The sequence below is a fragment of the Desarmillaria tabescens genome (assembly GCF_030435595.1).
Source record: "Desarmillaria tabescens strain CCBAS 213 chromosome Unknown EV420scaffold_11, whole genome shotgun sequence".
NCBI lineage: Eukaryota > Fungi > Basidiomycota > Agaricomycetes > Agaricales > Physalacriaceae > Desarmillaria > Desarmillaria tabescens.
In genome coordinates, this window is record NW_026848310.1 from 759,989 (window position 1) to 787,983 (window position 27,995).

General features: G+C 49.4%; 12 protein-coding genes across 12 annotated transcripts; 7 read left to right on the forward strand and 5 right to left on the reverse strand.

Moving 5' to 3' along the window:
• Positions 1–104: 104 nt before the first annotated feature.
• Positions 105–2,065, reverse strand: EV420DRAFT_1619645 (uncharacterized protein; the record flags this gene model as incomplete). Its single annotated transcript, XM_060475505.1, has 11 exons — positions 105–149; positions 203–340; positions 395–945; positions 967–1,098; positions 1,130–1,176; positions 1,229–1,346; positions 1,402–1,520; positions 1,580–1,600; positions 1,647–1,680; positions 1,740–1,878; positions 1,940–2,065. 11 exons carry the CDS (start codon positions 2,063–2,065, stop codon positions 105–107), a joined length of 1,470 nt encoding a protein of 489 aa, XP_060333078.1.
• A 180-nt stretch (positions 2,066–2,245) lies between these two features.
• EV420DRAFT_1530760 (uncharacterized protein) lies at positions 2,246–5,333 on the reverse strand. The gene is made up of 16 exons (XM_060472620.1): positions 5,313–5,333; positions 5,049–5,249; positions 4,546–4,998; positions 4,380–4,489; positions 4,190–4,328; positions 3,684–4,130; positions 3,618–3,633; positions 3,545–3,564; positions 3,481–3,495; positions 3,291–3,427; positions 2,958–3,126; positions 2,772–2,900; positions 2,673–2,713; positions 2,552–2,622; positions 2,444–2,492; positions 2,246–2,386 (listed from the first exon to the last, which is right to left on the reverse strand). The coding sequence occupies exons 2-16, from the start codon at positions 5,202–5,204 to the stop codon at positions 2,323–2,325; spliced, it is 2,016 nt and encodes a 671-aa protein (XP_060333079.1). The 5' UTR covers positions 5,205–5,249; positions 5,313–5,333; the 3' UTR covers positions 2,246–2,322.
• A 32-nt stretch (positions 5,334–5,365) lies between these two features.
• EV420DRAFT_1640680 (HAD-like domain-containing protein) lies at positions 5,366–6,278 on the forward strand (the record flags this gene model as incomplete). Its single annotated transcript, XM_060477132.1, has 6 exons — positions 5,366–5,485; positions 5,545–5,659; positions 5,705–5,800; positions 5,847–5,909; positions 5,954–6,134; positions 6,182–6,278. The coding sequence occupies 6 exons, from the start codon at positions 5,366–5,368 to the stop codon at positions 6,276–6,278; spliced, it is 672 nt and encodes a 223-aa protein (XP_060333080.1).
• Positions 6,279–6,335: 57 nt separating this feature from the next.
• Positions 6,336–6,791, reverse strand: EV420DRAFT_1640681 (ribosomal protein S6; the record flags this gene model as incomplete). The annotated part of the gene is made up of 3 exons (XM_060477133.1): positions 6,336–6,507; positions 6,559–6,698; positions 6,744–6,791. The coding sequence occupies 3 exons, from the start codon at positions 6,789–6,791 to the stop codon at positions 6,336–6,338; spliced, it is 360 nt and encodes a 119-aa protein (XP_060333081.1).
• A 52-nt stretch (positions 6,792–6,843) lies between these two features.
• EV420DRAFT_183859 (RNA recognition motif 2-domain-containing protein) lies at positions 6,844–9,958 on the forward strand. Its single transcript, XM_060481121.1, has 7 exons — positions 6,844–7,314; positions 7,365–7,638; positions 7,688–8,236; positions 8,286–9,225; positions 9,276–9,360; positions 9,413–9,463; positions 9,513–9,958. The coding sequence occupies exons 1-7, from the start codon at positions 7,142–7,144 to the stop codon at positions 9,775–9,777; spliced, it is 2,337 nt and encodes a 778-aa protein (XP_060333082.1). The 5' UTR covers positions 6,844–7,141; the 3' UTR covers positions 9,778–9,958.
• On the forward strand, positions 9,957–11,945 carry EV420DRAFT_183870 (Formate/nitrite transporter). Its single transcript, XM_060481122.1, has 13 exons — positions 9,957–10,221; positions 10,278–10,414; positions 10,472–10,514; positions 10,567–10,633; positions 10,688–10,741; positions 10,809–10,863; positions 10,922–11,003; positions 11,056–11,088; positions 11,139–11,165; positions 11,221–11,248; positions 11,297–11,346; positions 11,401–11,426; positions 11,481–11,945. The coding sequence occupies exons 1-13, from the start codon at positions 10,117–10,119 to the stop codon at positions 11,656–11,658; spliced, it is 885 nt and encodes a 294-aa protein (XP_060333083.1). The 5' UTR covers positions 9,957–10,116; the 3' UTR covers positions 11,659–11,945.
• A 1,622-nt stretch (positions 11,946–13,567) lies between these two features.
• On the forward strand, positions 13,568–15,393 carry EV420DRAFT_1530803 (uncharacterized protein). Its single transcript, XM_060472621.1, has 4 exons — positions 13,568–13,668; positions 13,737–14,489; positions 14,546–14,599; positions 14,649–15,393. The coding sequence occupies exons 2-4, from the start codon at positions 14,055–14,057 to the stop codon at positions 15,270–15,272; spliced, it is 1,113 nt and encodes a 370-aa protein (XP_060333084.1). The 5' UTR covers positions 13,568–13,668; positions 13,737–14,054; the 3' UTR covers positions 15,273–15,393.
• Positions 15,394–15,505: 112 nt separating this feature from the next.
• On the forward strand, positions 15,506–17,768 carry EV420DRAFT_1530808 (chaperonin Cpn60/TCP-1 family). Its single transcript, XM_060472622.1, has 9 exons — positions 15,506–15,608; positions 15,660–15,711; positions 15,765–16,045; positions 16,098–16,260; positions 16,312–16,507; positions 16,560–16,820; positions 16,878–17,313; positions 17,370–17,488; positions 17,543–17,768. Exons 1-9 carry the CDS (start codon positions 15,543–15,545, stop codon positions 17,625–17,627), a joined length of 1,659 nt encoding a protein of 552 aa, XP_060333085.1. The 5' UTR covers positions 15,506–15,542; the 3' UTR covers positions 17,628–17,768.
• On the reverse strand, positions 17,769–21,447 carry EV420DRAFT_1530813 (uncharacterized protein). The gene is made up of 7 exons (XM_060472623.1): positions 21,109–21,447; positions 20,975–21,036; positions 20,847–20,915; positions 20,490–20,790; positions 20,322–20,436; positions 19,282–20,272; positions 17,769–19,229 (listed from the first exon to the last, which is right to left on the reverse strand). Exons 1-7 carry the CDS (start codon positions 21,334–21,336, stop codon positions 18,092–18,094), a joined length of 2,904 nt encoding a protein of 967 aa, XP_060333086.1. The 5' UTR covers positions 21,337–21,447; the 3' UTR covers positions 17,769–18,091.
• A 345-nt stretch (positions 21,448–21,792) lies between these two features.
• Positions 21,793–25,794, reverse strand: EV420DRAFT_1762498 (ubiquitin-related domain-containing protein). The gene is made up of 8 exons (XM_060480703.1): positions 25,441–25,794; positions 25,167–25,379; positions 24,410–25,113; positions 23,153–23,257; positions 22,764–23,095; positions 22,476–22,703; positions 21,968–22,423; positions 21,793–21,914 (listed from the first exon to the last, which is right to left on the reverse strand). Exons 1-8 carry the CDS (start codon positions 25,708–25,710, stop codon positions 21,889–21,891), a joined length of 2,334 nt encoding a protein of 777 aa, XP_060333087.1. The 5' UTR covers positions 25,711–25,794; the 3' UTR covers positions 21,793–21,888.
• Positions 25,795–25,813: 19 nt separating this feature from the next.
• Positions 25,814–26,809, forward strand: EV420DRAFT_1530822 (nucleolar protein 12-domain-containing protein). Its single transcript, XM_060472624.1, has 4 exons — positions 25,814–26,017; positions 26,066–26,171; positions 26,221–26,293; positions 26,348–26,809. Exons 1-4 carry the CDS (start codon positions 25,908–25,910, stop codon positions 26,731–26,733), a joined length of 675 nt encoding a protein of 224 aa, XP_060333088.1. The 5' UTR covers positions 25,814–25,907; the 3' UTR covers positions 26,734–26,809.
• Positions 26,810–26,820: 11 nt separating this feature from the next.
• On the forward strand, positions 26,821–27,809 carry EV420DRAFT_1640689 (golgi SNAP receptor complex member bos1; the record flags this gene model as incomplete). The annotated part of the gene is made up of 5 exons (XM_060477134.1): positions 26,821–26,917; positions 26,987–27,089; positions 27,162–27,240; positions 27,292–27,677; positions 27,728–27,809. 5 exons carry the CDS (start codon positions 26,821–26,823, stop codon positions 27,807–27,809), a joined length of 747 nt encoding a protein of 248 aa, XP_060333089.1.
• Between the last annotated feature and the right edge of the window lie 186 nt (positions 27,810–27,995).

Consider the following 27,995-nt stretch of genomic DNA (forward strand, 5'->3'; position numbering starts at 1 on the left):
AGCATTCTCGATAACTTGAGCATTGTTACTGATTCAGCCTGCCTGAAGCTGGTCTCTGCAAAATTCAAAAGGTGCTAGATAATGCAGCCACTACAGTGCTCAAATCAGTGGACTATCTCATCAACTTTGGAGCGGTTGATACAGAATCCCTGGTCAACATAAGTCATTACTGGTGTACAGAATGGGGAAAAACCGCGCTTACGGGAGTTACCCATGTCTTACACCCACAGCAAACCCCAGCCCAGTCAAAGTTACCAAGTTTCGCACCACATTTCTTGTTGGGGCATACAATCTTTCCAGCCAATTCTCCGCTCTCCAGGAACGGCTCCATCCATTTCATCTGTCAGGTTGACGTTAAGAAAGGAATACCGGTATGTTCTAACCACCAACTTACAGGTTCCACAAAGTACCCTGAGCATTTGGGATTCATGAGTATAGGCGGGCTGATTGTGGTATTCGATCTAGCAGTATTTGCCTGAATCGGGGTCATCCCCATCGCGATGGGGGTGCGCAACGCAGCCAGCTTCGGGTTAGCATATAGCTGTGCTGCCAGGTCACCGGGACTCGAGAACTGCGTAGTATCGGCTCCGGGGGTCCCATTTTGAGACGCAGAAGGCGGTTGCCCCGGTTCCGTGTCAGAGGGTGACATTGCGATGACCGCATCAGAAAGACGGCGCCCCAGCAAGGTTGCAGCATCTATGGACGGGACTCCTGCATTGTTTGTAGGTGTGAGGTCCGTTTTCGGTATAGCGGACAGATCTATGTCATCATCATCCTCGGTTTCAAGAGCAGACATGGAGAGCGAGTCCAGAAGAGTCCTCGACAGATTGGTAAAAGGCCGTTTTCGGGTTTCTCCTCCTCCAGATACACGGCGCTGCGGGGAAGAAGTACTGGGTTTCGCGGTGTTGTCACCGTCATCCTCGGTGGGGTCATCCGTTTCTAGCGCTGACATTGAGAGTGAGTCACCAAGTCCGCCGAAAGTCAATTGTGATGGTCGTCTAGGACGGACATCACTATTGGTACCAAGTGTTGATCGCGAATGGCCGGTGGACGAATGTCGAGAAAGTGATTGGTTAGTTGATGATCGTCGCGAACCAGCTGGATGTTTGAGATGCTGGTGTTGCGGGACCAAGCTGACCGTGGTCTAGCATATGTTCTCTGGCTGCCAGCTCCTGCCTGATTCGATAGGGGATGCTGGACAACTACTATACATACGAAAGGTTCTTACCTGCACATTTTGCAGCGTATACGCCGGCGCGGTCCTCTCGGGGTGGCGGGCGTCGAGTCAGATGGTGTACGGGGAAATTTTGCGAACATGTCAGTAGGCGGTAGAGTCCCATCACCGTCTAGGTAAAATCACAGTTAGAGCCGGGGCGAGCGACATCAATAAGTATCCCTTACTCATTACTTCCTCTACCGCTCGTTCCATATAGAACATTCGGGTCGACTTGTCCTTGCGGGATATCCTGAATGAAGCTTTGTGGAATAGATCCAGCTGGACTAGGAATCCGGGGTTGGGGCTATCGGTGATGAGCACTGAAGCACACAACGGCATCATGGGAAAACGAGCAAAACACACTCAATATTCGGTCGCGACTTCCTAATGAGGATCCAACGCAGCCTCTGGCGTTAAATGACGGGTATACATGAGGTACGCCGCCACAAGCGTGACACTCCGGCCTAGAAAAACATCCAGCCATCCAATCCCACAGATTTATTAACAGCAACCAGTCACTCACTCATTCCAGCCTGGCAATGTACCAACACGCTCCGGCCCTTGTCCAGCTCAGCCTGGATGAAGGTTATCGAAGGGAGAAAATGAATCATGATGTCTGCCTCTTCCGTATCGTCAAGTAAAATTTGATGCCGAACAAAAGTCTAAGCTTCATGTTAGAAAAAACCGAGTTGGAATTTGGGCGTGGTAACCCGCAACACGCACCTCGTGTATAGTTATTCGGCCGCGCATCGCAGAAAGAATACTGAATATGTGGTTTTGCTTCAAGAGCTCGACATTAAGAGCGCTGGGAAGGTCTCCTACCCAGAGGCCGGGAATGATTTCGTCCATGATGGTGAGAGAATAGCTTAATCCTAAAAAAAATTACGGGTGCCACTGGAAGTGCTGATTGATAGATAGTGATGCCTGGTGAACAACGGTTGCCAACGTGAATGGTAGATAGGATGTCGGATATTGAGGTAAATCAAAAGAGAGAGGAAGAGGCTGAGCTGTAGTATGTAGCCGCGGCCTTGCCTAGCCCTGCGTTCTGACATCATCAACATTTCACGTGGACGGAACTGACAAAAAAGTACAACTAAGTAAAACATTCAAGCATCTCCTTCAAACACCTCTCTAACTACCGTTTCCCAAATTGCTACCGGCTTGTTGACACTACCAGATCGTTTCACATGCAGCCAAAAGAAAGAAAGAAAAAATACAAGGACCTACATGGCTTCGGTTAGCGGCAGGTTGAGATCCGCGGGATGACCCTGCCACTCTGTTTAAATCAAAATCAACTTCAAGTTGCGGCCGTCAGGAAGACGAAGACAAACATACCCTCTGGTTCCTCGGGGTCATCTATTCCAAATCCAAGTCTCCATGTGATCCCTTGCACGGTATTCGTGAGTCTATCATAATGCCGTCAATCTCAGAACACAACCCTCCAAGGAAAACCTACAGGTCTGGCGGGGCGAGTGTATGGTTCTTCAGATGCGTTGTCTGGCATCGATGAGTTTTTTTGCTTTTTTTAAAGATTACTACGGAAGGTCCACCTCACCTTGATCTCGGTATCGATGGTCGAAAAATCTGTAGACTGACCACCAACGGTTCCACAATATTCTTGAGGCGTGTCCTTCTTTCCACCAACGACGACCGTTTTGACGCCATCGAGCTTGGACATTGTTATCTAGCGCAAAATTCATTTTCCCGTGGGAACGCTATAAAAAGAGAGAAAAAGACTTACGCTGAAAAGTGAGCAGGAACTTGCGCATCTACTCAAGGCGTCACATATATAATTCAAGACAGACAACCTGTACACTCGCCTCCCATTCGACACAATCACAACCTCACTAAGCTTGAACAAAGGCTCCGCAGGAGGCTCTTCACTGAACGGCTGACACTCTTGTCCCAGCCTGAATAGACAATCATCACTAGCCTGCAAACAAGAACAACAGCGAGCCCAAGTACCAACCTAGGACTGAACGCATCAGCATGCCCATTAATATTCAGATTGACTATTGGATGAAGCCAGTGATAGTCAGCCGGGAACGGTACATGCGAGGCATTCGTCCATTACTGAGGGCTATAAGAAAGCAGCTCCTCAGGATCAGCACCGTCCAAGATCTTTTTGACGATCAACTGGGCTAGAGGCCCCGCGCGAGTTTTACTATCCAGGCCTGCCTGAGGCTCGGTGGATTCCTTGGGTCCTATGATCTTCGGCTGGTGGTCAGCTATCAGAGTGTTCCACGGAAGGGCGGGTACGTTACAATCCGGTGAAGCCACTGTGAGGACGTTAGTAGTCAGCTACCCGATATGTAAAGTAATACTCACATGTGCAATACAGATATATCCTGGGCAGGAACATGAACATAGTGAGTCTTGTGTGTCATAAAAGATAACATACCACCGCCGTTATTCGTCTGCATGAGTCATAAGTAAAGACTACGGATTACACGCGAAAGATACAAACCACGTCTACCACTAAGCGCTTAGCTCCCAATGACTTGAGGCCATTCAGACCCGACAGCAGGCTAGATTGGAACGTCGAGAAACTCTGAGCAGCGAAACTTCCAAGAGCAAGCACCCCTGTGACTTTATCATCGAGTAGATAAAACTGCGCCACACTATAGCTCTCGTTCAGCGCGGGTGGGATAGGTTGCAGCTCCTCTGGCAACTTGATATCGGTGGGGGGTATAGCGTCCACGATCACATTCATCGGGTGTCTTCGCGCGTCTCTAGGATCCACAGGAGGCTGCTGCTGAAAGTAAGCTATCGGTCTCTCACCGGCACCATCCAAACCATCAGCATAAACATCATAGCCATTAGTGTGTTTCCCCGCAAAGCAGTTGTTCGCTCGATAAGATTCGAAATCGGTGAAATTCTTCGAGTTGGAGCCAAAACGAGACCTATACGGGATCTACGTGACATTATGTGAATAAAGACGCGTCGTCATCGTGGAGGGAAGCCTTTTATTACTGTGACAGTATCGATTGATGTGCTATTCACGCGCTGGATCGTCAGCTCGACAGCATCTACGAGTGGATGCGTCTGTTGGGCAAAGTTGCCCATCACGTACTCCCAGCCGTCGCGACCGCGGTGGTACGAGGCGAAGAAACTAACGACATGAGCCAAGAAGTGAATGATAATTAATACTTGATGCACGCACGAATTCTGACGGGTCCCGAGTGATTGATAGCTTCCGGTAACTTGTGCATTGGCGTTGACAGCTATGAATGGATCTTGGCCATCAATAAGGAGGACTCGAGCCCCAGAGAGCTAAATACCAATTGAGTGGCGGAGAATGGCGGGTAAGGAGATGAAAGGGGACTGACGGACTGGAGCTTCCCTTTGAGTGTCCCAGGTAAACGTTTCTGCCAATACTCGATCTCGTCCCCGAATTCTGCCGAGGCGACGGAGAAGGCCTCTGGGGCTATATGGACGTGTTGGGCGCCCGTGTCGTCGGAAAGAAGCACAGAGGGGTGTCGGGAGGTAGGATACGTAGAGTGCTGTACCGAGTGAGCCTCGGATAGTCTACTATTAGATGAAGGGAACTGACAGTCGTAGCAGTAATTCAACACGACACAGTGTCCGTCATTGACGCGTTTAAAAGTCCGGAAGAGGTCGAGATGGAGGTCAAACTCGGAAGGATGATGATCCTGTTGGCTGATCCTGTCGAGGTCGACATGGAGGTCTTCGTGCACGTCGTGTTGGAAGGGCTTTGGTGCTTGGATCTGGTAGTTTACAGAGGTATGGAATGCGAGGGTCTTGTTCAGGACCTCGATGGTCTACAAGGATGTAAGAAACCTTTGGTTGAATACTTGTCGTGTGAGCGTACATTGGCCTTGAGAACTGGGTCGACGGGAGCCAGGGATATACAAGCTCGGGCCTGGATTGGGGTGACCCATTTCTTGCCAGCGATTGCTGCACAGGCATCCTTTGGAGGTCTTGCTGCGATAAGATTAGCTAGGAGTAATGGAGCCAGCCAGACCATGGCAGCCAGCAAGTCAGATGTTCGGACCGGATAACCGGCAAGTGTCTGTCAGTGTTGTCAGCCACGAAGTGTCGGGTCTGTTGCTATGTGCGCGGAAATGACTCTTACGTAGAGCAGGTCAAGGTTACCGTCTACCCCCATAAGTCCAGGCGAACGGCGCCATGTCCATTCGACTCGTCACCTTTGACGCTCTCTTCACACTAATAAATCTACGAGAACCTGTCCACGTCCAATATACACGCGCATTCAAGCCTTACCTTGGCGAGCTTAACCCCGACGCTGTGAAATCTTCTTTCAAAACAGGCAAGTTGTCTCTACCGTAGTTGGCTGTCATAACAAGGATACAGCACTGGCGGCACTGCAGAAGGAACGACCGGCATATGACAAGGGCAGCAACTCGTGGTGGTCAGAAGTAATACGCAGGACGGCATTGGGCGCAAAGGCTGATTCTGCTGGTAGAGTCGTCTGTTGATAATGGCATGGCAGCTTACTGTCAGCAGCCCTGGACAAGTCTTTGCAGGATATTGTACACGCGCTTATGCACCGGTTCAGCTCAAGAGAAGGATACAAGGCGTACGACGATGCTATTCCCCTTGGTTCGTCTGTATTATGGCTGTTGTATATAATCTCACATTATCTCAGTCGAAGAGCTGCATTCTCGTGGCATCCGAACAGCTGTGATAAGCAACTCGGATTCACGGACTCGTATGTGTTTAGCTTGGTGATATTCTCTGCTGACATGTGGGCAGGGTCTGTGCTCAAAGACCTCGGGTTTCCCAACTATCTGGATCCGATTATTCTGAGCGAGGAAGAGGGTATTGAGAAGCCATCCAAGGAAATCTTTATTCGAGCGTTGGACGCTGTTAATCGAAAGACGAATCCTCCTATAAAGTTGAAGGAATGCCTTCACGTTGGAGACGAGCTTGAATGGTGAGAGAAATTTTATGGATGAGGCGATCTCTGACAGAAGAGTACAGTGACTACTACGGCGGGCGTGATGCTGGAATGGAAAGCTTGTTGGTTCGAGGGGAGGAATTGAATCAAGTTCTGGCATGGATAGATCGTCGTAAATAAGTGTAGAAACGTAAAAATTTACACGACCGACCTCCACGGGTTCGGTCAAGTCTCGGTCTACAGAATCTGATCGCCTGGGTGGATGAGACTACGGCCTTTTGCGGCGACGTCTTCGATTTTCTGGCCTTGCCTGAGTACTGTCCAACGAATGACTAGGGGGTCCTGACGGAGGACACGGTTGAGGGAGCGAAGGGTACGAGGTGAAGTGTCAAAGTGAAGTGACCAGTAGCTGTAGCGAAATCTTAGAGAAAAGAATAGGAAAAAAAGGATTGATACGAACTCTCCGAGTTTGTGGGCGACGCTGTGGCGGTGCATACGATGTGGCAGGACATGTGTACCCCAGGATTCGATTTTTCGTACGACTCCACCGGCATTCATAATATGGCTGGCTGTCTGGGATACAAGTGCTTTTATCCTAGCCTACAATACTGTGAGTTGGGGTTAGGGTTGAATAGGAAAACATACATATTCCTGGTTATGGGCAGCAATGCAAACCATTTGGTAGAGCGGCATGGCAAGAAGAAAGGCACGTACGATCACATGACCTGGATAAATTGGCTTTCGACTTCCATCCTCGGAGTCAAGTTGGTATTACTCTCTTGACTATCTGGGAAATTCCGATGGAGTGGCGTAAAGGCGCCTCATGTCCGACGTTGGAAGGCAACATGCATGAGGACTGGCGGCAGTGACGTGTACGGGACGAAAATCGCTGGGAAAGGGAGCTGATTAGGCTATTCAGTACGTTGTTTCGCTTGTCTTTTCCGTTAATTTTCTTGCATTTTGAAATTTTTAGCGGGAAGACATGGAGGGACTTGACGACGGCGTTTCCGAAGACCGCGAATCGATTGCCTGACGTGAATTAGATGCAATCAACAATTCTTCTATTCTCGTTTCAGATCTGTCGTCTTTATTACCTTCTTCCTTATATCCAGCAACCACCCAACGCCTTTTTTTTGTTTGCTTTCTCTTCAATGGCGAACCGTAAACGCGAACACCCACCTCGTCTTCAACATTCTCCATCTTTACCCAATATCTGGTATGTTTTATTTACTGCTAAAGAAAAACAAATTTTAATCCTTTTCCTAGGTTCCCGCCCCATTCAGGACCGCTTCCTCCAAAGTTGAATGCTATTCCCCGGGACAACCTCCATCTTCCCGCCACTCCGCCGGCACTCGCGACCTCCTTCTCACTTCCCCGGCCCGCCGACACCCCAAAGGCAAAGCTTGCGCGCCCCCATGTCCACAGTAAGCTGCTTACCCCGCCCCTCACTCCGTCGTCCAGCATCCGCACCGCCGACTCGCTCGACGACGCGACCACCGTCAGTCAACGCGCTAATCCCGACGCGACTCGTTTCCTTCTGGTAAGTTATCACCATCCTGCAGCCTCCTAGTATAACTAACACGCCTCAGATCAGCAACATTTCGCGTACAGTAAAGACAGAAACTCTCAGTCACCTTTTCTCTTCCTATCTTTCTGCAGAAACTCTTGGCCGGCTACCAGGTTCCTCTTCCGAGAACCGTCCCCCAGCCAACGAACGCCAGTCCTCGACGTTTAAAAACGTGCCAATCACCGACTCTCCGATCAAAGGCGTGTTTGTTCGTTATGTACAGTCCCAAGGCATCGTCGTCCTTGCCTTTTTCGATGTCAGATATGCTCAAGCTGCTCACACCCTTCTCGCAACTCGTTCCACAGATCTCCTCGATATTTGTGCCGATGACGCCTGGTTTCGGTGTCGCTATCTCACACCAAACCAGACCGTTCAGCTGACCGGGGACTCCAAGTTCCTCAAGGCTGCTAGTGCTGCCTTTTACATCTCTGTCCAAGGTATAGAAGAGCAGGATGAGTCAGACAATTCTTCCCGGAAACGTCCCGTCAACGTTGACACCCTCTTGCAACTGCTTGAGTCCTTTGGCACTATTCGTACTGTCAATGTCGTCGACTCGCTCAACGATGACTTGGTATGCTTTCTGACTTTATTACCCACCGCCTCATCTCACCCTTCTTCAGTGCTTCAAAAATTATCACATCGAGTACTGCGACTTTCGCGATGCTGATGCTGCCTATGCCGCATTGGACGGCCAAATCCTCTTTGGCATGAAGCTTCAAGTATTTGGCCGCGAAGAGTCTCGATCAGAAGGCACTGATGGTCCTGTTCCGTTTCCAAGTGGCGAAGACTCGACGGGTACCTTGCTGCACTTTGGACGGAGATCCCAGACCCGCGAACGTTTCGTCTTTCCGCCGCCTATTAACACCCAGGCCAAGCCTGACGACGAAGATGACGACCGCACTCTTGTCTGGTCGTCCGGTTCGCCTACCTTTTTCTACACTTCCCCTCCGTCCGATGATTTATCCGAGCATTCGGCAACCAAGGACACCGGCCCGTCACTTCCTGACAGCGAGCCAGGCCCGTTCTACGCCGCCCACCCCGAGTTTTATTATGACGGTCCGCCTATGCCGTATCCCGCCCCATACCCTTACCCGCCCACGTCCCCCGGCCCGATGTACCCCACTTCCCCAGTCCTGGGCTTCGGGCCCCCATACGACGACCCCCACCGCCTTGCAGCAGCTATGAACGGCCTCTCCTGGGGCCCTCCTCCCGCCGCTTTCGGTCCCCACCCTCCAGAATTTTGGCGTCCTGGTCCCAGTTTCTTCCAGAACCCTGTTCCAGAAGGACCAGCTTACCCCACCGATGTGGCCCCGGAGCCGCCCCTCCCATCAAGGAACCGATCACTCCATAAAGCAAATCCCGGTGCTGCAAAGGACGAGCAGCAAGGAGCTCGCAACCAGCTCGACCTCGCCCTCATCGAGAACGGTGGTGATACTCGCACGACCGTCATGATCAAAAATATTCCCAATAAAATGTCAGATAGAGATCTCATGTCGTTTATCGACAAGGTCTGCCCGAGGAGGATTGACTTTATGTATCTCAGGATGGATTTCAAAAATGGTATATCTGCTTTTCGGCTTCCATCAACTTTCTCACTCACGTTTACTCAGGATGCAACGTCGGATACGCCTTTGTCAACTTTATACAAGTCGAAGATCTATTATTATTCGCCAAGAAGCGCCTGGGACAAAAATGGCACGCACCGCGATTACTCCCTTCTCACTCTCTACTGATTTAGCCCCAACAGGAACATGTTCTCCAGCGAAAAAGTGCTCCAGATGAGCTACGCAAACTATCAGTACGTTTCTATTCCCTCACTAACATGATGTGTTCTGATCCTCGCGTAGAGGGAAAGAAGCCCTTGTTGAGAAATTCAAAAATTCGTGCATCATGGATGAGCAAGAGGCGTGGCAGCCAAAAATATTCTACTCTGCGGGCCCGGACCAGGGCTTGCCGGAGCCGTTCCCCGCCCCGACGCATATGAAGCGCAAGGAGAGGAGTCTGCACAATCGAGGCACGCTCTTTGCTACTGCCGACAGTGGGAGGGGCGCTGTGAGGCAGGATCACCGTCCAAAAGTCCCACTGACGAAAAGAATTGGCGCCCATCGGTGATCCGACAAATATTTATGTGTTCGTGGTGTTAAAATGTTGTGTTTAATAGTTGCTTTCGTATATGTGTGTGTTTTTTTCCCTGTGCTTAATCAAATGTATCAAGTTCATCCTTACGAAATTCTCGATCACTCGATCTTGCCAATTATACGCGTCGACGGAGGAAATAGTTGGACACGGCGCCCGAGCCGTTCCTATTTATACCCCAGCATCTTCTGACCATAACATGCACCATGTTTGGGCTCTCCATTACGCACTATACGGAGTCAGTGGGAGAGAAGACTACTTATAACTATTTCTGTCCAAAGCATGTGAACCGAATTCTTTCCCTCACTTGCTACCATGGACGCCTCTCCTACATTGAGCCCTGCCCAAGTCGCGATGTACATGGTCGAGAGCGGCGTCGCAAAGCACAGAGATCGGTATGAGAACATCTTCTTCAAAGCCGTACGTCGCTCGATCCTCTTTGTAACCCATGGTAAGGCTGATGTCCAGCGTGGCAGGTCCTCGCGGGCGTGATGCTCTCCTTTGGCGGCCTCTTGTCTGAAATCATCTCCGGCGGAGCGAGTGCACTCACTGTGTCAGATCCTGGAATCGTGAAGATCCTGGGTGGGTTTGTCTTTCCAGTCGGTTTGGTCATGTAAGTACTAGGCGCTGTAGTGAGGCGTGGACTTTCACCTTGGCTCTCTCCTCGCAGGATCGTGCTTCAGGGCCTCGAACTACTCACGAGCAACATGATGGTAAGTCATTTTCTACCCTACGCCAGTGACCAACACTCTCGGTCTCCGCTAGATATTTCCCATGGCTATCATCAAAGGCGCTATCCCATGGTGGAGTCTTCCCATCAACTTTGTCCTTGGTAAGTATTACATTCCGGCCATTGAGTTTCTCCCTCATGATGACGTCCCTGTAGTGACCTTTGGGAACCTCGTCGGGAGCCTCTTCTTCGGTGCCATCCTAGTTAAATGTACGCACTACACACACTCTCACCGTATCCATCCTCGACTACGTGGTTGGCTCACATAAAATTGTAGACAGCGGGATCGTATCCGATGATCCTTACTCATCCTATATCCAGACGTTCGCAATGTAAGATTAATCCACTCCAAACCCCGTGATAGTGTTAAACTTAACTACTACCCACTAGCCGCAAAGCTGTCGAACCCCATTGGCATCAGATATTTTTGCGAGGGATCGGTTGCAACTGGCTCGTATGCGTCGCGGTTTGGGTAAACGTGTTATCATCCTTCTCCCCGTGGGGTTTTCTCACTAGAGCCGCAGCAAGCCGCCGGAGCTAGGGACACCATATCAAAGGTGGGGTTGCTCAATTGAATTTGGCCTATCTAACCTGCCGTGATTTGCAGATAGTCGCCATTTGGATTCCCATATGGGTGGGTCCAGGAGTTAAAGAAAGGACGAACTTGTGCGCATTAATGATTCTGATAGGTTTTCGTCGCATGTTCGTTTGATCACGGTGAGTCGGGGTTATTTATCGATAAGCGTCAATGTTCATCCTGAGTAGTGGTTGCCAACATGTTCTCGGTGCCTCTTGGGATCATGTTCGGTGCAAATGTGAGTTTTTTGAGTAATTCAGCTAGGTTATTTTTGTTCACGTACCTGTTGAAGCTCACCGCTGCGGAGTACATTCGCAAGTAAATTTTGATGCTTCTCACCGGACATGCGACGTGTTCTGATTGTTCACGTAGATCCTTAATTGCCGCCTATCTTGGAAACATCGTGGGTGCTCTGCTAGTCGCGCTCCCAGCGACGTTATTTTACCTGAAGGATTACGATGCGGGTGGATTGAGAGCAGCCGAGAAAGGAGATTCCATGTCTGCGATCCGGGAGAACAGTACGGACAACGTTGATAATAAACGCATTTGATCGTTGTCGTGCGTACGTATGGATATTCTTGTCTCGTCGAATCTATGGTTACTACTTCAATATATACTTTCGTAAATTCCTGCGGGAAGTCGTCGCCCATATGAAGACAGTAAGAAGTTCACAGACACACGCATGGTCCAGCCCTCGAAGAGTGTGTCGTGGCGGCTTCTGAAAATAGCTATTCGACGTTCTTACACAACTCTAAAAATTTCTTGATCATAAGGATTCTGGTTCCTGAAGTCACAGCCAAAGAACGAACGGCCAATCACCAATCACCAATTTCTATTGCATGCCATGTTCACCACGAATATGATAAGATGCTCTCCGTGGGGAAGAACCCTGGAATCTCTATATCAATAATGCCCTGGTTCAGCATCTTCAGGTTCTCGTTGGCGTATGGCGGATAACGAACTGCGAGGAATGGTTCCATACTAAAGAGACGATGATTTCAAATGAAAAGTAATCTGCGTATTGGGTAATGCACCCCAATGGCATGTCAAATGGATGAACGTGAATGAATAAAAGCCTCGAATCCATAGCGAGTGGTCTGGCGGCCGTCTGTTCTCAAGCTCGTCATCTCAGAAGCAGGTATAGATGGCGAAAAGGCAACGAACGGCCTGATTCACCGATACCCCCAATCCAAGAGTAATTCGTGGGCTGGTGAAAGGGGATGAGCAGACAATAGGATCTACACATACGTGCTATATCAGCCAACTGAATGAGTATGTCATTGCAAATGGTGTTACCAGTCGTGGTATCATCCTGGACTGGATGTCGATCAGTAGTCTGAGGGACCCACTGCCAGTCAGGATTCAACATGCTCGATGATTTGACATCATCGACTCCAGTGAACGCATACGGTACCAAGGGATAATATCTTCCTGAAAAATGAGTGGCAGAAAGGGTCAGCTGGTGTAGGAAGTTCACCCGTTGAATATAAAATCATTGTATGCGAATTCAAACGTACCAACTTCGATCATAGGGAATGTTACAACCATCCATCACAGCATCATCAGCCCTGACGCCGACAAGGACTGTATGTTCAATTTTCAACCTATCGGGGGCGCTAGAGGTATAGCATAGCATATCAATTGCTCCAAATGTTTTAGCGTGTGACGGCCGTTATGACGATTCGAAACACCGGATATCTGTTGTAACTTCTAGAGGGAAGTTTGCATTTATTAACACATCAGAAGAGTCACGGCATTCGGGTAAACTTGGTGTATCAAGGCATTGATGTGAGAAGATCAGTTGGACCGTGCAAGAAGAGTCACTTGACAGTGCAATCAGCAACCCTGGCTCTGGCAAGTGTAGATAAACAGAGAACCTTCAAGTCGAGACGAACCGGTGACATTTTAATGCCGTAAAATGGCCCTGCCCGAGCATCTTCAGAGAAGGGTTCATATTATTTGCCCTTGAACCTCACTTTCTCAGGCAGGTACCAAGAAATCCCATCAGAAGAACTGCGGCAGCAGCACCAAGATACTAAAATTTTGATTAAAGGACATGGGGACATGGTGTCCCATGCGTTCGGAGAGAAAGCATCGAAATGACCTGGCTCTCTTGATTTGCGAATGCCGCAAGTGTTCAACGGTCGGAGTACTATGGGATCGATTCAACTTTCGAGACTCGAGTAGGGTCAGAGTCGACGAGATACAGGCTTTGATGGCTCCAGGTGATCAGTTACTATTCCGCGTTGTGTATTTCCTTGGACTCCTGCCATGGGAGCCTGGAAGAGCCTCGCTGAATTGTGAAGTTCGTACCAAGTGTCGCCGTAGTTGTCAAGATCCATCGATACATAGGTGTGGTACGAGGCGAGACGATACGAGAACTGTGTTGTCATACGGGCAAAAACGTGAAGAAAGGTTGGAGAATGGAGAATCTTCTTGAGTGCTTGTTGAGTGCTTGAATTTAAGTGTCCGGGCCGGAGAAGGCTCGCCACTTTGTATCATTGCTTCAAGCTCCGATGTCAATCCTTGTCCTCTCTTGACAGTCAACGTCAACCACGAAGTACGTATCACGAACTGACTCGTCTCTCTCGCAAAATAAACGCCAAACTCAGTATATTCATTGGATAGGCTGTCTGCTCCCCGCTTGACAAGCTTGAACTTTTGAATATTTTATCGTGTTTATTGCACGTTATTCGATGTTGGCCAGCCCAGCGACCCTAGCCCTTCTGACACTTTCACTGCATGGTGACATCCTCTGCAATTTCCCTGCCCTGCCCCAATTTCCGCTAGCCCCGCGATATATACACCTGCCTACTAAGCATCTGACTCAGCATTCCCCGTTCGTCTCGCTATATAGCCTCCTGACCAGGCTTACTCGACGGTCTTGAGATTATATCATATACATTATGTCTTCCCAGGTCTAATTTCCCCAACTCCCACATATCAATGTCTCCCATTCGTATTGGTTTTATCGGTCTTTCAGCACAAGGTTGGGCATCAACTACGCTTGCCCCGCCTCTGCTTGAAGAGCCGCTATCGTCCCAGTACCAGCTCACTGCAGTCTCTACTTCAAACCCAGCTTCTGCTGAAGCTACTGCAGCGAAATACACGTCTCTTTCAGGCAACCCAATCAAACCATACCATGGTTCTCCGGAACACATTGTATCCGATCCAAACGTGGATCTCGTAGCCGTGTCCGTAAAGGTGACCCATCATCTCGAAAACGCATTAAAAGTTATAGATGGAGGAAAGGACCTCTTCTTGGAGTGGCCTGCTGGGAATGGTCTGAAGGAAACATCAGCACTAGCTAGTGCTGCGAAGGAAAAGGGCGTCAGAACTATTGTAGGATTGCAGGGAAGAATGGATCCTGTCTTTCGAAAGGTAATATTGATGCCCTTTGTGCTCCTACTGGCAGTACTAACTATCGCTCTATGTAGGTGAAAGCTATTATTGACTCTGGAGAGATAGGTCGAATTTTGTCGACGTCCTTGGTCAGCTTCAGTGTCTATCTACACTTGACCTGTCTAATAGCTGTCATAGACTACAAGGACGTTTCCAGGATTCAATATGTGGGGTCCTTACGTGTCGAGTACCATGGCGTTCTACGGTGTGAACTCGAATGGGGGTACACTTCTCGATACCGGAGGCGGCCATATCTTGGATACACTGACCTACGTACTCGGACCCGTTGCCAACGTTTCGGCAACGCTGAGTACTCAGTACCCTATTGCTGAAGTCGTTGACGAGAACGGGAAGCCAACCGGCGAAACCATCGGACAAGATGCCGCCTCTCAGGTGGCCATTTCTGGAGTCTTGACCAATGGGGCCGTCATGAGTGTTCACATGCGCGGTGGGTTGAAGACAAAAGCGGATGGAAAAGCGGGTACACCACTGCTCTGGGTCATAGACGGTGAGAAAGGAAGCATCCGAATGGAGAGCGACAACCCTATGGCTTCTGCGGTATCGTTGATGACTCCTACCGCGCTATATGTGAATGGAGAAGAGGTCAAGGTTGAAGGAAACGGTCTGACCAATGTACGGAGGGCTTGGGAGGCCTATGCAAAGGGAGAAGGTTATGCAGATTTGGAGGCGGCTCTCAAGACAAAAACTCTGATTGACGCCATTCAGCGCAGTGCGAAGGAAGGGCGTAGAGTCGATCTGTAATTGTCTACTTTTTAAATACTCATCATAAAGACAAGTTGAAGAATAATCTTCAAGTTGTACCGAACGAAATATATACGTCCTACCGGCAGCTAGTTGACCGTATGGCTTAAGGAAGGGCGGGTAACTTGAAGCGCAAATTGATGACCGGAAGGGATCCGGATTTATCGGTCCGGAAACGCTGTAGCCAAGCATAGCCAATGGATCTTGAAGCGGAGCTTGGAACGTGTTTCTTGCAATCCTGAATTTCGACGCGTTTCCAGTCCGCCAAAAATGTCGTCCAGTATCGAGCTCATTAATCCAAAGGCAGAGAGCGTGCGGCGTGCAGCAGCGCTCCAGGTATACTCCCTTCCAATTCTCAACGAAAACCCTTTGGCTCAACTAGGATAGGTCAACACCAATGGAGCGATGGGTCTTGCAAATGTGGTCAAGGGGAACTTGGGTGCGTCGATTATCCATGCGAAGTTCTCAGGGAAGCTCAGATGTATATGTTAGGCCCAAGAGGCACCTTGAAGATGCTCGTCGATGGCGCCGGACAGATAAAGATGACCAAGGACGGAAAGGTTCTTTTGTCCGAGATGCAAATCCAAAATCCCACTGCCGCTATGATTGCACGGACTGCTGTTGCTCAAGACGATCAAGTAGGAGACGGAACGACATCCGTAGTTTTATTGGTGGGAGAGTTGCTGAAGCAAGCCGATCGATACATATCTGAAGGCGTGCATCCCACTGTCATTGCCGAGGGATTCGACTTGGCAAAAAAAGAGGCTTTATCAGTGCGTAACCATATCTATGGTGACAATCTTGTTGCTGAAGTGGATGTAACAGTTCTTGGACACCTTCAAACAACCCTCAAAACTAGATCGTGCTACTTTGATTAGTGTCGCGAATACGTCTTTGGCAACAAAATTGAATAGCGCCATGGCTAAGCAGCTAGCTGCAGATGTCGTTGATGCCGTCCTTACTATACGTCCACCACCACCTCCGACGGGTACTTTGTTCCACCTTGTCATCAATTTTAGAGACTTATTCATCCATACAGACGCCAAGGATCAATGGCGCGATCCCATAGACTTGCACATGGTTGAAATAATGAAAATGCAGCACCGGACCGCCTCAGAAACGCAATTGATTCGCGGGCTTGTTCTCGACCACGGCGCCCGTCATCCTGATATGCCCAAACGCGTTGAAAACGCTTTCGTTCTAACCCTCAACGTCAGTTTGGAGTATGAAAAGACGTACGTCCTCTTCAACTGAATTTGTAGTACCGTCGTCTAAACATAGTAACAGCGAGGTGAATTCGGGTTTCTTCTACTCCTCCGCGGAACAGCGCGAGAAGCTCGTTGAATCAGAGAGGCGGTTTGTGGATGCTAAGGTGAAAAAAATTGTGGAGCTCAAGAACCTTGTGTGCGACCAAGCGACAGACAGTAAAGAGAAGAAGAAAAACTTTGTTGTTATCAACCAAAAGGGTATTGATCCTCTCAGTCTTGATATTCTTGCCAAGAATGGTATCCTTGCTCTACGAAGAGCGAAGAGGCGAAATATGGAGCGGTATATATTTCTCTGCATTCGCTATGTTCAGAGTATACTGACCTTTTTTTTGCTTAGGCTGCAGCTCATCTGTGGTGGTGTCGCCCAGAACTCTGTGGACGACCTCGAACCGTCTATTCTGGGTTGGGCTGGTCTAGTATACGAGCATACTTTGGGAGAGGAGAAATTCACCTTTGTCGAGGAAGTCAAAGCACCCAAGTCTGTGACGCTTCTGATTAAAGGCCCCAATGCGCACACCATACAACAGATACAAGATGCTCTCCGCGATGGTCTCAGAGCTGTCAAGAATGCACTCGAAGACGAGGCCCTCATACCCGGAGCTGGAGCGTTTGAAGTTGCTTGCTCGGCGCATTTGAGTGGACCAGTGAAGAAATCGGCAAAAGGCCGCGCGAAGATGGGTGTCCAGGCATTCGCCGATGCCCTATTGATTATACCCAAAACGTTGGCTGCAAACGGTGGATTCGACGTCCAGGATGTAGTCGTGGCGCTACAGGTAAGTGGATTGCTGTTTACCGATTTTGCCGATTTCACTACTCAATGCACTTCTAGGAGGAGCAAGCCGAGGGTAACACTGTTGGTATTGATCTGCAATCAGGCGAGCCGTTCGATCCTACTGTAGAAGGTATATGGGACAATTACCGGGTGAAGAGACAAATGCTCCACTCGTGGTAAGTTGGTTATACAATCTTCCACGGAAGATGTGTTGATGCTGTTTCTTGCAGCTCTGTGATTGCCGTCAATCTATTGTCTACAGACGAGATCTTACGAGCTGGGCGAAGCTCACTTAAGCCTGATGGTCAACAGTAGCTTGAAAATGTCTAGTTATATCATTGCTATAAGTGCCATGGGTCTGATTCGCCAAGGCACACTGAATACAACAAGAAAAAATAGAGTAGTATGTATACTAGCCAAGTTACAATAATGTTATGCTGCAAAATGTCCTGCATGAAGAATATGTTGACAGAATAAAAACTAATGACGGGAATCGATAGCAACGCGACAACACGGTCCAAAACGTAAATAAAACGACTACTCGCCCGAGTCGGAGCAAGAATCCCAGCCAGCATTAATAAAGTGAGGCGGTCTGTGGGGAATGTCGCATTTAAATGAGGATAACCGTCCGACCAGTCTATTTGTTGATTTCATCGGAGATGGAATGGCAGTGTATATGTGCTGAAGTCGACCAAAACCATCGATGTCAGATATCTGATTTGGGTCACAGGCCTAAACCATCCGCTCGTTAGTCCAAGAACGATCTCAGATAACATCCGTTATCGACGTACCCCTTCCTTCATCCACCCTGTATTCAACCTCTCCCCACGAGGTTGGTCACCATTAGTGGAGGAAGACGAAGACAAAGCATCTGGTTCCACAGCATCCCTGATTCTCCCCTCCGTTGAAGGTTTCGAGAAGGTTAAAGATAATTTACGCCTGGCAAAGTTTCCGGGCGTAGGTTTGAAGGTCAGCGCAACTGATGAAGGCGTTGAGGGCCAAGTCACGCTCACGCGGACATCAGGCTCTGGAGAAAAATGATCATCCGGGGTAACAGGACCTTTATCACTTTCTTCGGACGACTCGCTGGCAGCACCTGGACTCCACCCTGTTTTCAATTTCGACATGGCAAAGGTCTGAGGACTTGGATTTGCCACGAAAGAACCACTCGACATGCCAACAGGCTTGAGGTTGCGCTCGCGTTTCTTCTTCTTGACTGCGTGTTCATCATCGTCGTCATCATCGTCACGAGAGCGCTTCGATCCTTCATCATCCGACAACGAAACCGCATCGTGCTCCCGCTCTAGTCTTAATTTCATTTTTTCTCGTTCATTTGCTCGTTCAGCTCTGGATAAAACGGGAATAGGCACGGACTGATGCTGTCGGCGACGGGGGCTGCCTTTCATGCCGGGCTTTCTATCAAAACGGCCATTGCAATTCCGAGGTTGATCTTTGAAGGGCGCAGGTGGAACCCGCAGAGCATCATCGTCTTCTGGTTCCTGCTTCACGATCGCGCTGACAGACAAGCTACGCCTACGTGGCCTGCCCCTACGCCGCTTCTCGGTGGCACCAGCACTTGCACTCACTACGCGTTTATGAACACCGCTGAGCGGCGCGCGACCGCGAGAACGAGCGTTGGAAACAGACCGCGACTTGGCCGACCTTTGGTCTAATTTCTGGCGCTTAGATGGATGGTCATCCTCCGGGGAACGGCGTTTTCGACCTCTGGGAGAAACCGAAGCGGCTACTGCGAGCTTGCGATCCAAAACAGAAAGAGCCTTATGAGTTACGCGGCGGGAAGGTGTGGAATCAAGAGGCGAGGCTTCCCGTGGGGTTGCAACGGACACAGAAGCTGATCCTGGTAGAGGGAGACGACGCGGCCATGGCTGACCATAAATGGCAAAATGGCGCATACATCTAAGATAAGCATGAGTCCTGGAAGATTTGAGCGAATTTATTTGCGATATACCTGGGACAATCTTGCTTATTCTTCTTCTTCTTCGATATCTCCAACCCCAAGCCCCAGACAACCTTTGAATCGACAGATATAACCGGCAAAATATTGTGGCAGGTAGCACACAATGGAAGGGGTTTCCCGTCAGCATCTCTTGGCACCTCAGGTAACTTTGGGAGTTCCTTCAGAATGTCGTTGGAACTTGCCACGGGAGCGGGACGCGTACGCAAGATTCGTGGCTCACTGTCCTCTTTCTTAACTTTAACTCGCTCCTTGAGCGAGGCCTTTTCTCTGCCCTTGCTACCGCGGGAAGGCGTCGACAAAGGGGTTGAAGACTCCTTTTCTTTGCCCTTCCCAGATGAAGCAGAACGCGTCTCGCGCTTGTCGACCGTCGACATAGGTGTCTTGGATGCGATAGACGGACTAGACGAATTGCTGCCGGGCTGTTCTTGCGCTTCTCGCGCCTTCTGACGTCGAGTCGAAATAATGGATCGGTACGGAGTTGACTTGGATGATTGTGGCGTGGTCGGTGGCGGGGGCGCAGAGTCTTCTACTGATGTAAGAGAACTGAGAGAGGACAAGGACCGCGAAGGTGTTAGAGGAGAAGTTGGGATTGAAGACAGAGAAGACAGCCGCTCGTCGCTGGTCCCTCCTGAAGTCAGAGAGGTGAGGTCAGACTCGCTTTCGATTTCGGCCGTCATCTCTATCTCGGCTTCATCTGGAATGTTCTTCGCATCGGCAGCAAGTACGGCGTCGTCTCCTTCTTCATCACTTTCGTCTGATTCATCCTGTTGGCGAGAAATGGCATATACACCCCGGCGAGTGCGCCTTTCGTTCAGATTTACATCCACGGGAGCATCTTCTTCGCCGTTTTCAGGCATATCGCGTTCATCGATATCAGAGTCAGAATCAGAAGCAGGGTCATCGTCGTCCTGATCAGGGGCATATCCTCCTCTGCCCTTCTTTTCGCATGTCTCGCATAGACAATGCTTGTTCCGCCGGCCGACTAAACAGATGAGTGAAAAAAGATCACGAGCGCAGTCAAGTGGACGTACAGTAACTATCCCCATAATGTGCTGTTATCTCCTCCCCAATGGCTATTGGCCGTAGAGTACGAAACGTGATGTACCTTCCCTCACGAAAAAGTTCACAATTATTATCACAATCATGCTGAAAACATAACGTCAATTATTGAACAGCCAGGGATGGGAGGTTTGACCCACATTGACAAATCGGGCCGGCCCCAAAAACAGATGGTTCTTCTTCATAGACTTCGAATGAATGACGCTAAAGTCTCGCCGAATATCTGAGTTCACGAGGTCGGTGCGCTTGAGCTCTCGATCTTCTTCCTCGCTAAGGTTGGCCATGGAGCCCTTTAGTTCAGTTATTACGGTGCCAGTGGGGAGATTGCGTGTCGCTAGGATACAGAGCTCGGACTTGCCGGTCCTGTGCGAGTAGCGGGAGGTATGAGATATCTCGATGGAGCCTGAAGGATGATAGAGCTCGAAATATCGTGATGCATGGCTACAGGTGGGTTGTACTGAGTGAGATGGCAAGAGTGAGAAAAAAGTGGTACACACGTGGCAAACGCGTTCCTTTGGTGCTTGCTGTAGCCCTCAGATTCGAAGTAATAACGGATGGGTCCCAAGCTGCAGAACGGGGCGCGGTGAATGACAGGTAACCGAGACAGGAGCGAAAAAAAACGAACAGGAGTAGTTCATCGACCGCCTGGCGTGTGGCGACTTGAACAGGCCCCTTTACAGCAACGAGCTAGAACACGGAAAGGAAACAAAAACGCGTGAAAAGACCGTTCAAGAGATAAAATGAAGATTCAGCACGCACGCGTCGCACAATCTTCAACAGTTGCTGAGCATCGCACTTGGGCAGCCTACGTGATGAATCCATTTTGTGCACGAGTAAGGGTACTGCGCCTGTGCCGAGCTTCTCGACGAGGAGATGGCTGAGGAAGTCGTCGTCCTTGGACAAGTCGCTCATATTCATGACTTTAACAGGGTGCCAGGAACGTGAGTCTTTCGACGACCCATGAGCAGGAGAGGCGGCAGGCGCCATGAGCGATAAATGGCGCTCGAAGCTCGACGGACGACGGGCAAGGACGGGACTTGCTGCAGCGACGATGATTTGTGGCCAAGAGACCAGAGGAAGAGCAGATTTAACCTGTACTGTAACGCCGTCACGCTGTATTTACATAAACTCCGACTCCTTGTCGCCTTTGTTTCCCGAAGGTCCGTTATTATACTGCCTTGTCTCGGATCCTCACAGACCTCACCGGTACCCTTATTGTACTTGGATTTTGTCCCACATCCCTCCTTTGTTTTTTCTCCTTTTTTTCTCCTTTTTTTGTCGATTTACTGGCCTTTTCTCGGGACGAGGGCAACGGAAACAATCATCGCATGGACCCTGCCTCCGTGATTGCTTCAGTACCTGTTCCGCCACATCCGGCTTATCGCAGCGCTAGACCACTCCAGCTGTATTCCTTTGGTAACGTTTCACTCGGACATCTATGATGTGGCTGTTTCATGACACGTAGCTTGTAAACCGACATTGCATTCTTGTTTCTACATCATATAATTACTACAGAACCCGACCATCACATGCATACATTCAGAGGCCACCACGAAGACGGAGAACTGCGTCAAAAATCAGCTACAACCCAATGGCGAGCAGCGGGGGAGAATGTTACCGAGATGAAGAGTAGACTCCTTCTGGATGTTATAGTCCGAAAGAGTACGACCGTCCTCCAACTGTTTCCCGGCAAAGATCAGACGTTGCTGGTCAGGCGGGATACCCTCCTTGTCCTGGATCTTCGCCTTGACGTTGTCAATCGTGTCAGACGACTCAACCTCCAACGTAATAGTCTTTCCGGTTAGCGTCTTCACGAAGATCTGCATACCACCGCGAAGACGGAGCACTAAATGGAGTGTCGACTCCTTCTGAATGTTATAGTCGGAGAGTGTGCGACCATCTTCGAGCTGCTTGCCAGCGAAGATAAGACGTTGCTGATCAGGCGGGATCCCTTCCTTGTCCTGGATCTTCGCCTTCACGTTATCGATGGTGTCGGAAGATTCAACTTCTAACGTAATAGTCTTCCCAGTCAACGTCTTGACAAAAATCTGCATACCACCACGTAGACGCAAGACTGACAGATCGGTGTTAGGCGGCAAAGGAACAATACATAAGAACATGCATACCCAGGTGAAGAGTCGACTCTTTCTGAATGTTGTAGTCGGACAAAGTCCTACCATCCTCAAGCTGCTTGCCAGCGAAGATCAGACGCTGTTGGTCCGGAGGAATGCCCTCCTTGTCTTGGATCTTAGCCTTGACGTTGTCAATGGTGTCAGACGATTCGACCTCCAGAGTGATGGTCTTGCCGGTCAAGGTCTTGACAAATATTTGCATACCACCACGCAGACGCAGGACTAAGAAACGCAAACAGATCCATCAGCCGCAGCAACTTCGAGAATAGGGGCCAAACGTACCGAGATGAAGGGTAGACTCTTTCTGGATGTTGTAGTCGGACAAGGTACGACCATCTTCCAACTGCTTGCCGGCAAAGATCAAGCGCTGTTGATCAGGAGGAATACCCTCCTTGTCTTGGATCTTGGCCTTGACATTGTCGATGGTATCGGATGACTCAACCTCAAGAGTGATGGTCTTGCCAGTCAAGGTCTTGACGAAGATCTGCATACCACCGCGCAGACGCAAGACGAGGTGCAGGGTCGACTCCTTCTGGATATTGTAATCAGAAAGGGTTCTGCCGTCCTCCAATTGCTTTCCAGCAAAGATCAAACGCTGTTGGTCAGGAGGGATGCTGTTAAGCACATGAGAACGCGCTTCAAGGCGGGGGAGAGAGAAGGATGATACTGACCCTTCCTTGTCTTGAATCTTGGCTTTGACGTTGTCGATGGTGTCGGAAGATTCAACCTCAAGGGTGATGGTCTTTCCGGTGAGAGTCTTCACAAAGATTTGCATTCTGAGAAGAAATTAGTATTTGGGGCGAACGACCAATGAATCGGGAGCCTACATGCTGCTGAGGATGTGGAACTAAGAGAGATGGTAGTGGTTGCAAACAGAGTTGTTGAGTGAGTTATCAGCGGGTGGCTGTCCTTATCAACGTGACAATTGCTGAGTCACTACTATCACAGCCACACGCAGCCTAGAACTTTCGATTCTTTAACTTGGGTCCAAGTCCTTCATCTCTTCGAAAGCATTGCGTTCACAGGCTCGCCGTGACTTGAGCTTGACCTAGGATCGCGGACCAATGTTTACGTTCATCTGCTTCCCAAGTCCCCCAGAATTTCCGGGTCTTTTATCATAGCCGAAGCCGACTCACACGGATTCTTACTTACTGGCGCTAGTCCTGACTACACCCATCATCCGTGACGCATGGCTATGAGCAATGTTCCAGGCGCTTTACAATCGCTACCCTTTTCCTATCTACGAAAGATTGCGCAATACAACCTGGGAGCAATTTTGGGTACGATATGTTTCCGACGATGCCGATGCCGAGGAGCCCCACTTCATACCGCGGAACTCACGTCCATGGAGATGGTTTATCCTTTGAAAATATGATATATACAAACTCTGAAGACGATACTTGAGCCTAAGACCTAAAGTCAAATTCTCTCCAATTACTTTAACTATTTATCTCACCACGAAGATTCTCTTCAAGTTGCTTGTGAAAAACTCCCTGGGATCCACCATCTTGCTACCCACAGTTTCCGTGGTTTCTGATGCACGTCACTTCGTTCTGGCGTTCGCTGTGTATGATCTGATGAGGCAATATATTGTTCGAAGCTCACAACGCGGTCACCTGGTACAGTCAACTTTTATGCTGATGCCAGTGCAACTATTTTCCATTCCACCAGTATACCTGAATTAAAAGAGCGTCATACTCATACAAAGCTATTTGGCATAGAAGAGCTCCATCTGAACAATTAAATAAACGATGCTGGATGGTATCAATGTACAGTGAAGCCAGACGCAGAGCCGAAGATGGATCGAGAGTAAGATAAAGATAAACAAACAAAGCAATAAGAATATTATCGTTTCTTCTGGATGTCATTGTCATAAGCGCGTAATACTGGTCCATATGCAAATGTCGGCTAGTGAATTTCACGCTCACCGATCAAGTGGGAGCCGCTTCACCGCAGGGATACCTTGGTAGCGAGCACGAACATCTTCTTTCACACCAGGGATCTCTCCTTGTCTCGTGAGATGGTGCCAATAAAGCACGTCCCCAGGCTTGAGCATACAAGGCAAAGATGTCTCCGTTTGCTCTGACGGTAGTCCGTACGGGAAAGAAGGTGATACGAGTGGGGGTGGGATAGAATCATCGGAGCTATCCGATTCAGCAGAAGCAGGACGTAAAATCGAAGGAGATTGAGAAGGGACAGGTCCAAAGGGGTATGGACGTTCGGAATGAGGAAGTGGACGGGGAGCATGCGGTGAAAATTCATGGCTATGATCGGCGGAATGACTATGTTGCTCTGCGAAAGGGAATGTTCCATGGATAGGGGAGGTAGTCGTGGAGGATACAGGAGAAGGATCTGCAGGCGGTGGTGTCGGAAGATATTCTGACCTATGTGCAGGAGAAGACTGATAATGAGGATTGAACAAACGAGAATGCATAGTTTGGGGATGGTGAGGAGGGTATACAAGCGAAGTAATGGGTGGGACAGGAGGATATGAGTGCTCATAGGGCACAACACCGGGCTCGTCCAGAATGTAATGGCGTTCTGTGCCAATGATCTCGCTAGAATGAAATACGAAACGGTGACCATTCGTTGCGCGATTGGAAGAAGTGATGGAAGAAGTGCATCGATTACACTGGGTAAAAAGCGATGACTTTCAAAGTCGAATAGGAACAGGCAAATACTTACGGGGATGACAATCATATAACCGACAATCGCACCACAGCCATGGCAGCATAAAGTCTGGGTAAGACATTCGCATGTACGCTGAGACGAGTTTGAAGATGACAGACGGCACGAAGGCGGTCGAAGTGCCTCAGGGCTTGACGTGTATGCAGAACAGTTGACCGGTAGGGCATCAGAAGAGTATAGGGCGACATTCGGACGAAGTAGCAGCACCGCCTAGAAGAAAATGGGTGAGACAGTTGCTGAAATGCTTTAGGGGGCAGTGTATGCGACATACCTTCATGCCCCGGTTTGTCAGGAAAGTACCGCATGACTTGCAGTCCAAGATCCAGACTTTATGGGCCATAGGAGCAGGAGGCAGCACGGAAGGGTACGGATTTGAAGGAAATATGTGAAGCTGTTGGTTCTGCCATACCTGCTGGGCTAACATATGAGAATGGTCGTAGAGAGCACGAGGAATGGATTGCTCGAGATGATCATGATGACTGGGTAGAGGATAAGGACGAGTAGTACTCGACGAGAACAATGAAGGCGGCGGCGCAGGCATTGGGACCAGGTATCCGCGGATAAGGCAGCAGACGGCGAGACCGAGGATGTAAGAAGCTTAGTGGTGGTATAAGTAGAGGACAAGCCCGAAATTATTATTATTTCTCCTAGGTTATATTTAGAAAATTGCATCATCCCATCAGTCCCATCATTTTTCTTCGCTTATTTCCGGTGTCACCTTCAGTCTCTGCTTCCAACATGGCCTCCAATTTGGCCGTGCTCACTCAATCTCACACCGTCGTCGCTGCAAAGAAACGAGCAAAGCGAGAACAGATAAAGGAAATCATATTTGACGACAATGCAAGAAGGTAGCGCTGTCCTTCAATCAGACCAACGCAGTCTTCATTTTTCTCTAGGGAGTTTCTGACCGGCTTCCACAAACGCAAGCTAGCAAAAGCAGAAGCGGCGCGTAAGAAAGCGGCGGAGCGGGAGAAACAGCAACGACAAGAGGTCCGGCGCGAGGTACGCCCAGTGGTTACTCCTGCCAGGACCCCATCTCATCCCCAAGTAGCAACGTCGAATGCTCAGGGAACGCGCGGCGGAGAACGCAGCACAGGTTGAAAGCGCTTATGGTGCAATAATTGGTGAGAACCCGTGAATAGCTGATCCGTTGTTCTACCTGCTTACCTTTACCGAAGGTCCATACATTAACGAAAACGAGGAAGAAGAATGGCATGGTATAGCCGAGCTTTCAGACAAGCAAAAGGGCAAGCAAAAGGAACAGGAATACGAGGATGAGAGGCATCTTGCCACTGTTGCTGTCGTTGAAGACTTTGACCCTGATACATTAATCCATGGCCCACCGAAGCCGGCTCCGTCAGTGCCCTCGGAGTTGCCGCCGACGACAGTTCCTCGGACCAAGCCTCTTTCAAAATCAAAAGTCAAATCAAAGGTACGGTACCAAACGAAGGGCGCGCGACGGGTGGAACAGACAAAACAACATGCCAGAAGACGAGAAAAGGCTGAGCTGGCTGGCGGAAAGGCTGCGCGACGTGGTAAGGGCAGTAAAGGGAACAGGCGTTAGGCCTACGGTCCGGCGGGATCTGTTACTATTTCTGTCACGTTTCTGTCACGCTATTGCAAATGTATTGCTTTCCTTGACTGCTCCACGATGAACTCGTTGTATACCTCGGGCGTTCGCCAGACAAGTTCAATACAGGCTGACCTTGAGCGCCTAAGAAATGGAGATACTTCTGCCTCACTGCTGGGTGCGTTACTGCTGCTACGGCGACGACGACAATTGTGCTGAAGAACACGCGCCTTTTTGTTTCCATTAGGGCAGATATCAGCTTCATTGGCGGCGATGCACAGAACCATTGACGACTATGACTCGATGGCAAAGCGTGAGATAATCAAAGCAAAGCAGGAAAAGGCACAAATGTACGTTAGTATACGTGGTACTGCTGGTACTAGCTTTCTATATTCAACCTTATTCAACTCGTTCTGCTCTAGGCGAGTCCAAAAATTCAGAACCGACTATTCAGAACTTCGTACTCAATTTGACCGCCTGAAAGCCGAGGCCGTTGCTCAAGTACGTACGGCAGTCCTTCTCTATCCTCGACCCTTGCTTACTGGCTTCTAGAGAGAAGCTGACCAGCGCGCTGAATTGATATCCTCCTCTGGAACCCCTTCTTCTCCTTCCGATGCTCGACGGCGCTTTCAAAACACTCCGAGCACGTCGCAGTTGCATCCGGGCCTTCGTCCAGATTCCCAGGTATCTGAATCGCCCTTTCGAAGTGTAACGCCACAGCCCGGATTTGGCTCACGGGAGCAGCACGCTTTGGATGAGCACACCTTCATACAGAATACGGAAAATCGTTTGGACGAGTTCCTTGCGCAGGGAAGGGAGGTCCTCGACAACCTCGTGGACCAACGGAACATGCTTAAAGGCACACAGCGGAGATTGCTGGACGCAGCCAATACTCTTGGGCTTAGCAGAGATGTTATCGGATGGATTGAGAGACGAAGGTAAGTCTCATTCGACTGCGTGGGATCCTCATTGACAGGTATTTCAAAAGTACGCAAGATATGTATATCTTCTTAGCTGGTGCCGTGTTTACCTTCTTCTGCTTCTATCTTATATGGAGATATCTTGGTTAATGTTGATTTAGATGTACGTTTCATCCTTCTTTTGCTAGATATGGCTCATGTAAAGCCCAGATCCTACCCGTGGACACTATTTATGTACAGCATACTTGTTCGGATTACTGGTTATTTCACTCAACTGCTTCGATGCCAGCTGAAAATATCGGAATATCGATTTACATCAGCCGGTCTTCAACGTAT

What these genes read in the sequence shown, in the direction of transcription:
- EV420DRAFT_1530813 (XM_060472623.1), bottom strand. Translation starts at nt 21,336, where the DNA reads ATGGCGCCTGCCGCCTCTCCTGCTCATGGGTCGTCGAAAGACTCACGT. An exon ending in GGCCGGCCCGATTTGTCAAT is followed by an intron (nt 20,437 to 20,489) that starts GTGGGTCAAACC and finishes TTATGTTTTCAG; the next exon opens with CATGATTGTGATAATAATTG. An exon ending in AATAAGCAAGATTGTCCCAG is followed by an intron (nt 19,230 to 19,281) that starts GTATATCGCAAA and finishes TGCTTATCTTAG; the next exon opens with ATGTATGCGCCATTTTGCCA.
- EV420DRAFT_183870 (XM_060481122.1), top strand. Translation starts at nt 10,117, where the DNA reads ATGGACGCCTCTCCTACATTGAGCCCTGCCCAAGTCGCGATGTACATG. An exon ending in GGATCATGTTCGGTGCAAAT is followed by an intron (nt 11,347 to 11,400) that starts GTGAGTTTTTTG and finishes TACCTGTTGAAG; the next exon opens with CTCACCGCTGCGGAGTACAT. An exon ending in GCTGCGGAGTACATTCGCAA is followed by an intron (nt 11,427 to 11,480) that starts GTAAATTTTGAT and finishes TTGTTCACGTAG; the next exon opens with ATCCTTAATTGCCGCCTATC.
- EV420DRAFT_1530803 (XM_060472621.1), top strand. Translation starts at nt 14,055, where the DNA reads ATGTCTCCCATTCGTATTGGTTTTATCGGTCTTTCAGCACAAGGTTGG. An exon ending in TGGATCCTGTCTTTCGAAAG is followed by an intron (nt 14,490 to 14,545) that starts GTAATATTGATG and finishes CGCTCTATGTAG; the next exon opens with GTGAAAGCTATTATTGACTC. An exon ending in GAATTTTGTCGACGTCCTTG is followed by an intron (nt 14,600 to 14,648) that starts GTCAGCTTCAGT and finishes TAGCTGTCATAG; the next exon opens with ACTACAAGGACGTTTCCAGG.
- EV420DRAFT_1762498 (XM_060480703.1), bottom strand. Translation starts at nt 25,710, where the DNA reads ATGCCTGCGCCGCCGCCTTCATTGTTCTCGTCGAGTACTACTCGTCCT. An exon ending in AGAGTCTACCCTTCATCTCG is followed by an intron (nt 22,704 to 22,763) that starts GTACGTTTGGCC and finishes TGCGTTTCTTAG; the next exon opens with TCCTGCGTCTGCGTGGTGGT. An exon ending in GGAGTCTACTCTTCATCTCG is followed by an intron (nt 21,915 to 21,967) that starts GTAACATTCTCC and finishes TTTTTGACGCAG; the next exon opens with TTCTCCGTCTTCGTGGTGGC.
- EV420DRAFT_1530808 (XM_060472622.1), top strand. Translation starts at nt 15,543, where the DNA reads ATGTCGTCCAGTATCGAGCTCATTAATCCAAAGGCAGAGAGCGTGCGG. An exon ending in TCCACCACCACCTCCGACGG is followed by an intron (nt 16,261 to 16,311) that starts GTACTTTGTTCC and finishes TCATCCATACAG; the next exon opens with ACGCCAAGGATCAATGGCGC. An exon ending in AGACAAATGCTCCACTCGTG is followed by an intron (nt 17,489 to 17,542) that starts GTAAGTTGGTTA and finishes TGTTTCTTGCAG; the next exon opens with CTCTGTGATTGCCGTCAATC.
- EV420DRAFT_1530760 (XM_060472620.1), bottom strand. Translation starts at nt 5,204, where the DNA reads ATGGTCTGGCTGGCTCCATTACTCCTAGCTAATCTTATCGCAGCAAGA. An exon ending in CTGCTTTCTTATAGCCCTCA is followed by an intron (nt 3,127 to 3,290) that starts GTAATGGACGAA and finishes TTGTCTATTCAG; the next exon opens with GCTGGGACAAGAGTGTCAGC. An exon ending in CTGCCGCTAACCGAAGCCAT is followed by an intron (nt 2,387 to 2,443) that starts GTAGGTCCTTGT and finishes ACGATCTGGTAG; the next exon opens with TGTCAACAAGCCGGTAGCAA.
- EV420DRAFT_183859 (XM_060481121.1), top strand. Translation starts at nt 7,142, where the DNA reads ATGCAATCAACAATTCTTCTATTCTCGTTTCAGATCTGTCGTCTTTAT. An exon ending in CCATCTTTACCCAATATCTG is followed by an intron (nt 7,315 to 7,364) that starts GTATGTTTTATT and finishes TCCTTTTCCTAG; the next exon opens with GTTCCCGCCCCATTCAGGAC. An exon ending in AAGCGCCTGGGACAAAAATG is followed by an intron (nt 9,361 to 9,412) that starts GCACGCACCGCG and finishes TAGCCCCAACAG; the next exon opens with GAACATGTTCTCCAGCGAAA.
- EV420DRAFT_1530822 (XM_060472624.1), top strand. Translation starts at nt 25,908, where the DNA reads ATGGCCTCCAATTTGGCCGTGCTCACTCAATCTCACACCGTCGTCGCT. An exon ending in TTTGACGACAATGCAAGAAG is followed by an intron (nt 26,018 to 26,065) that starts GTAGCGCTGTCC and finishes ATTTTTCTCTAG; the next exon opens with GGAGTTTCTGACCGGCTTCC. An exon ending in GACAAGAGGTCCGGCGCGAG is followed by an intron (nt 26,172 to 26,220) that starts GTACGCCCAGTG and finishes ATCCCCAAGTAG; the next exon opens with CAACGTCGAATGCTCAGGGA.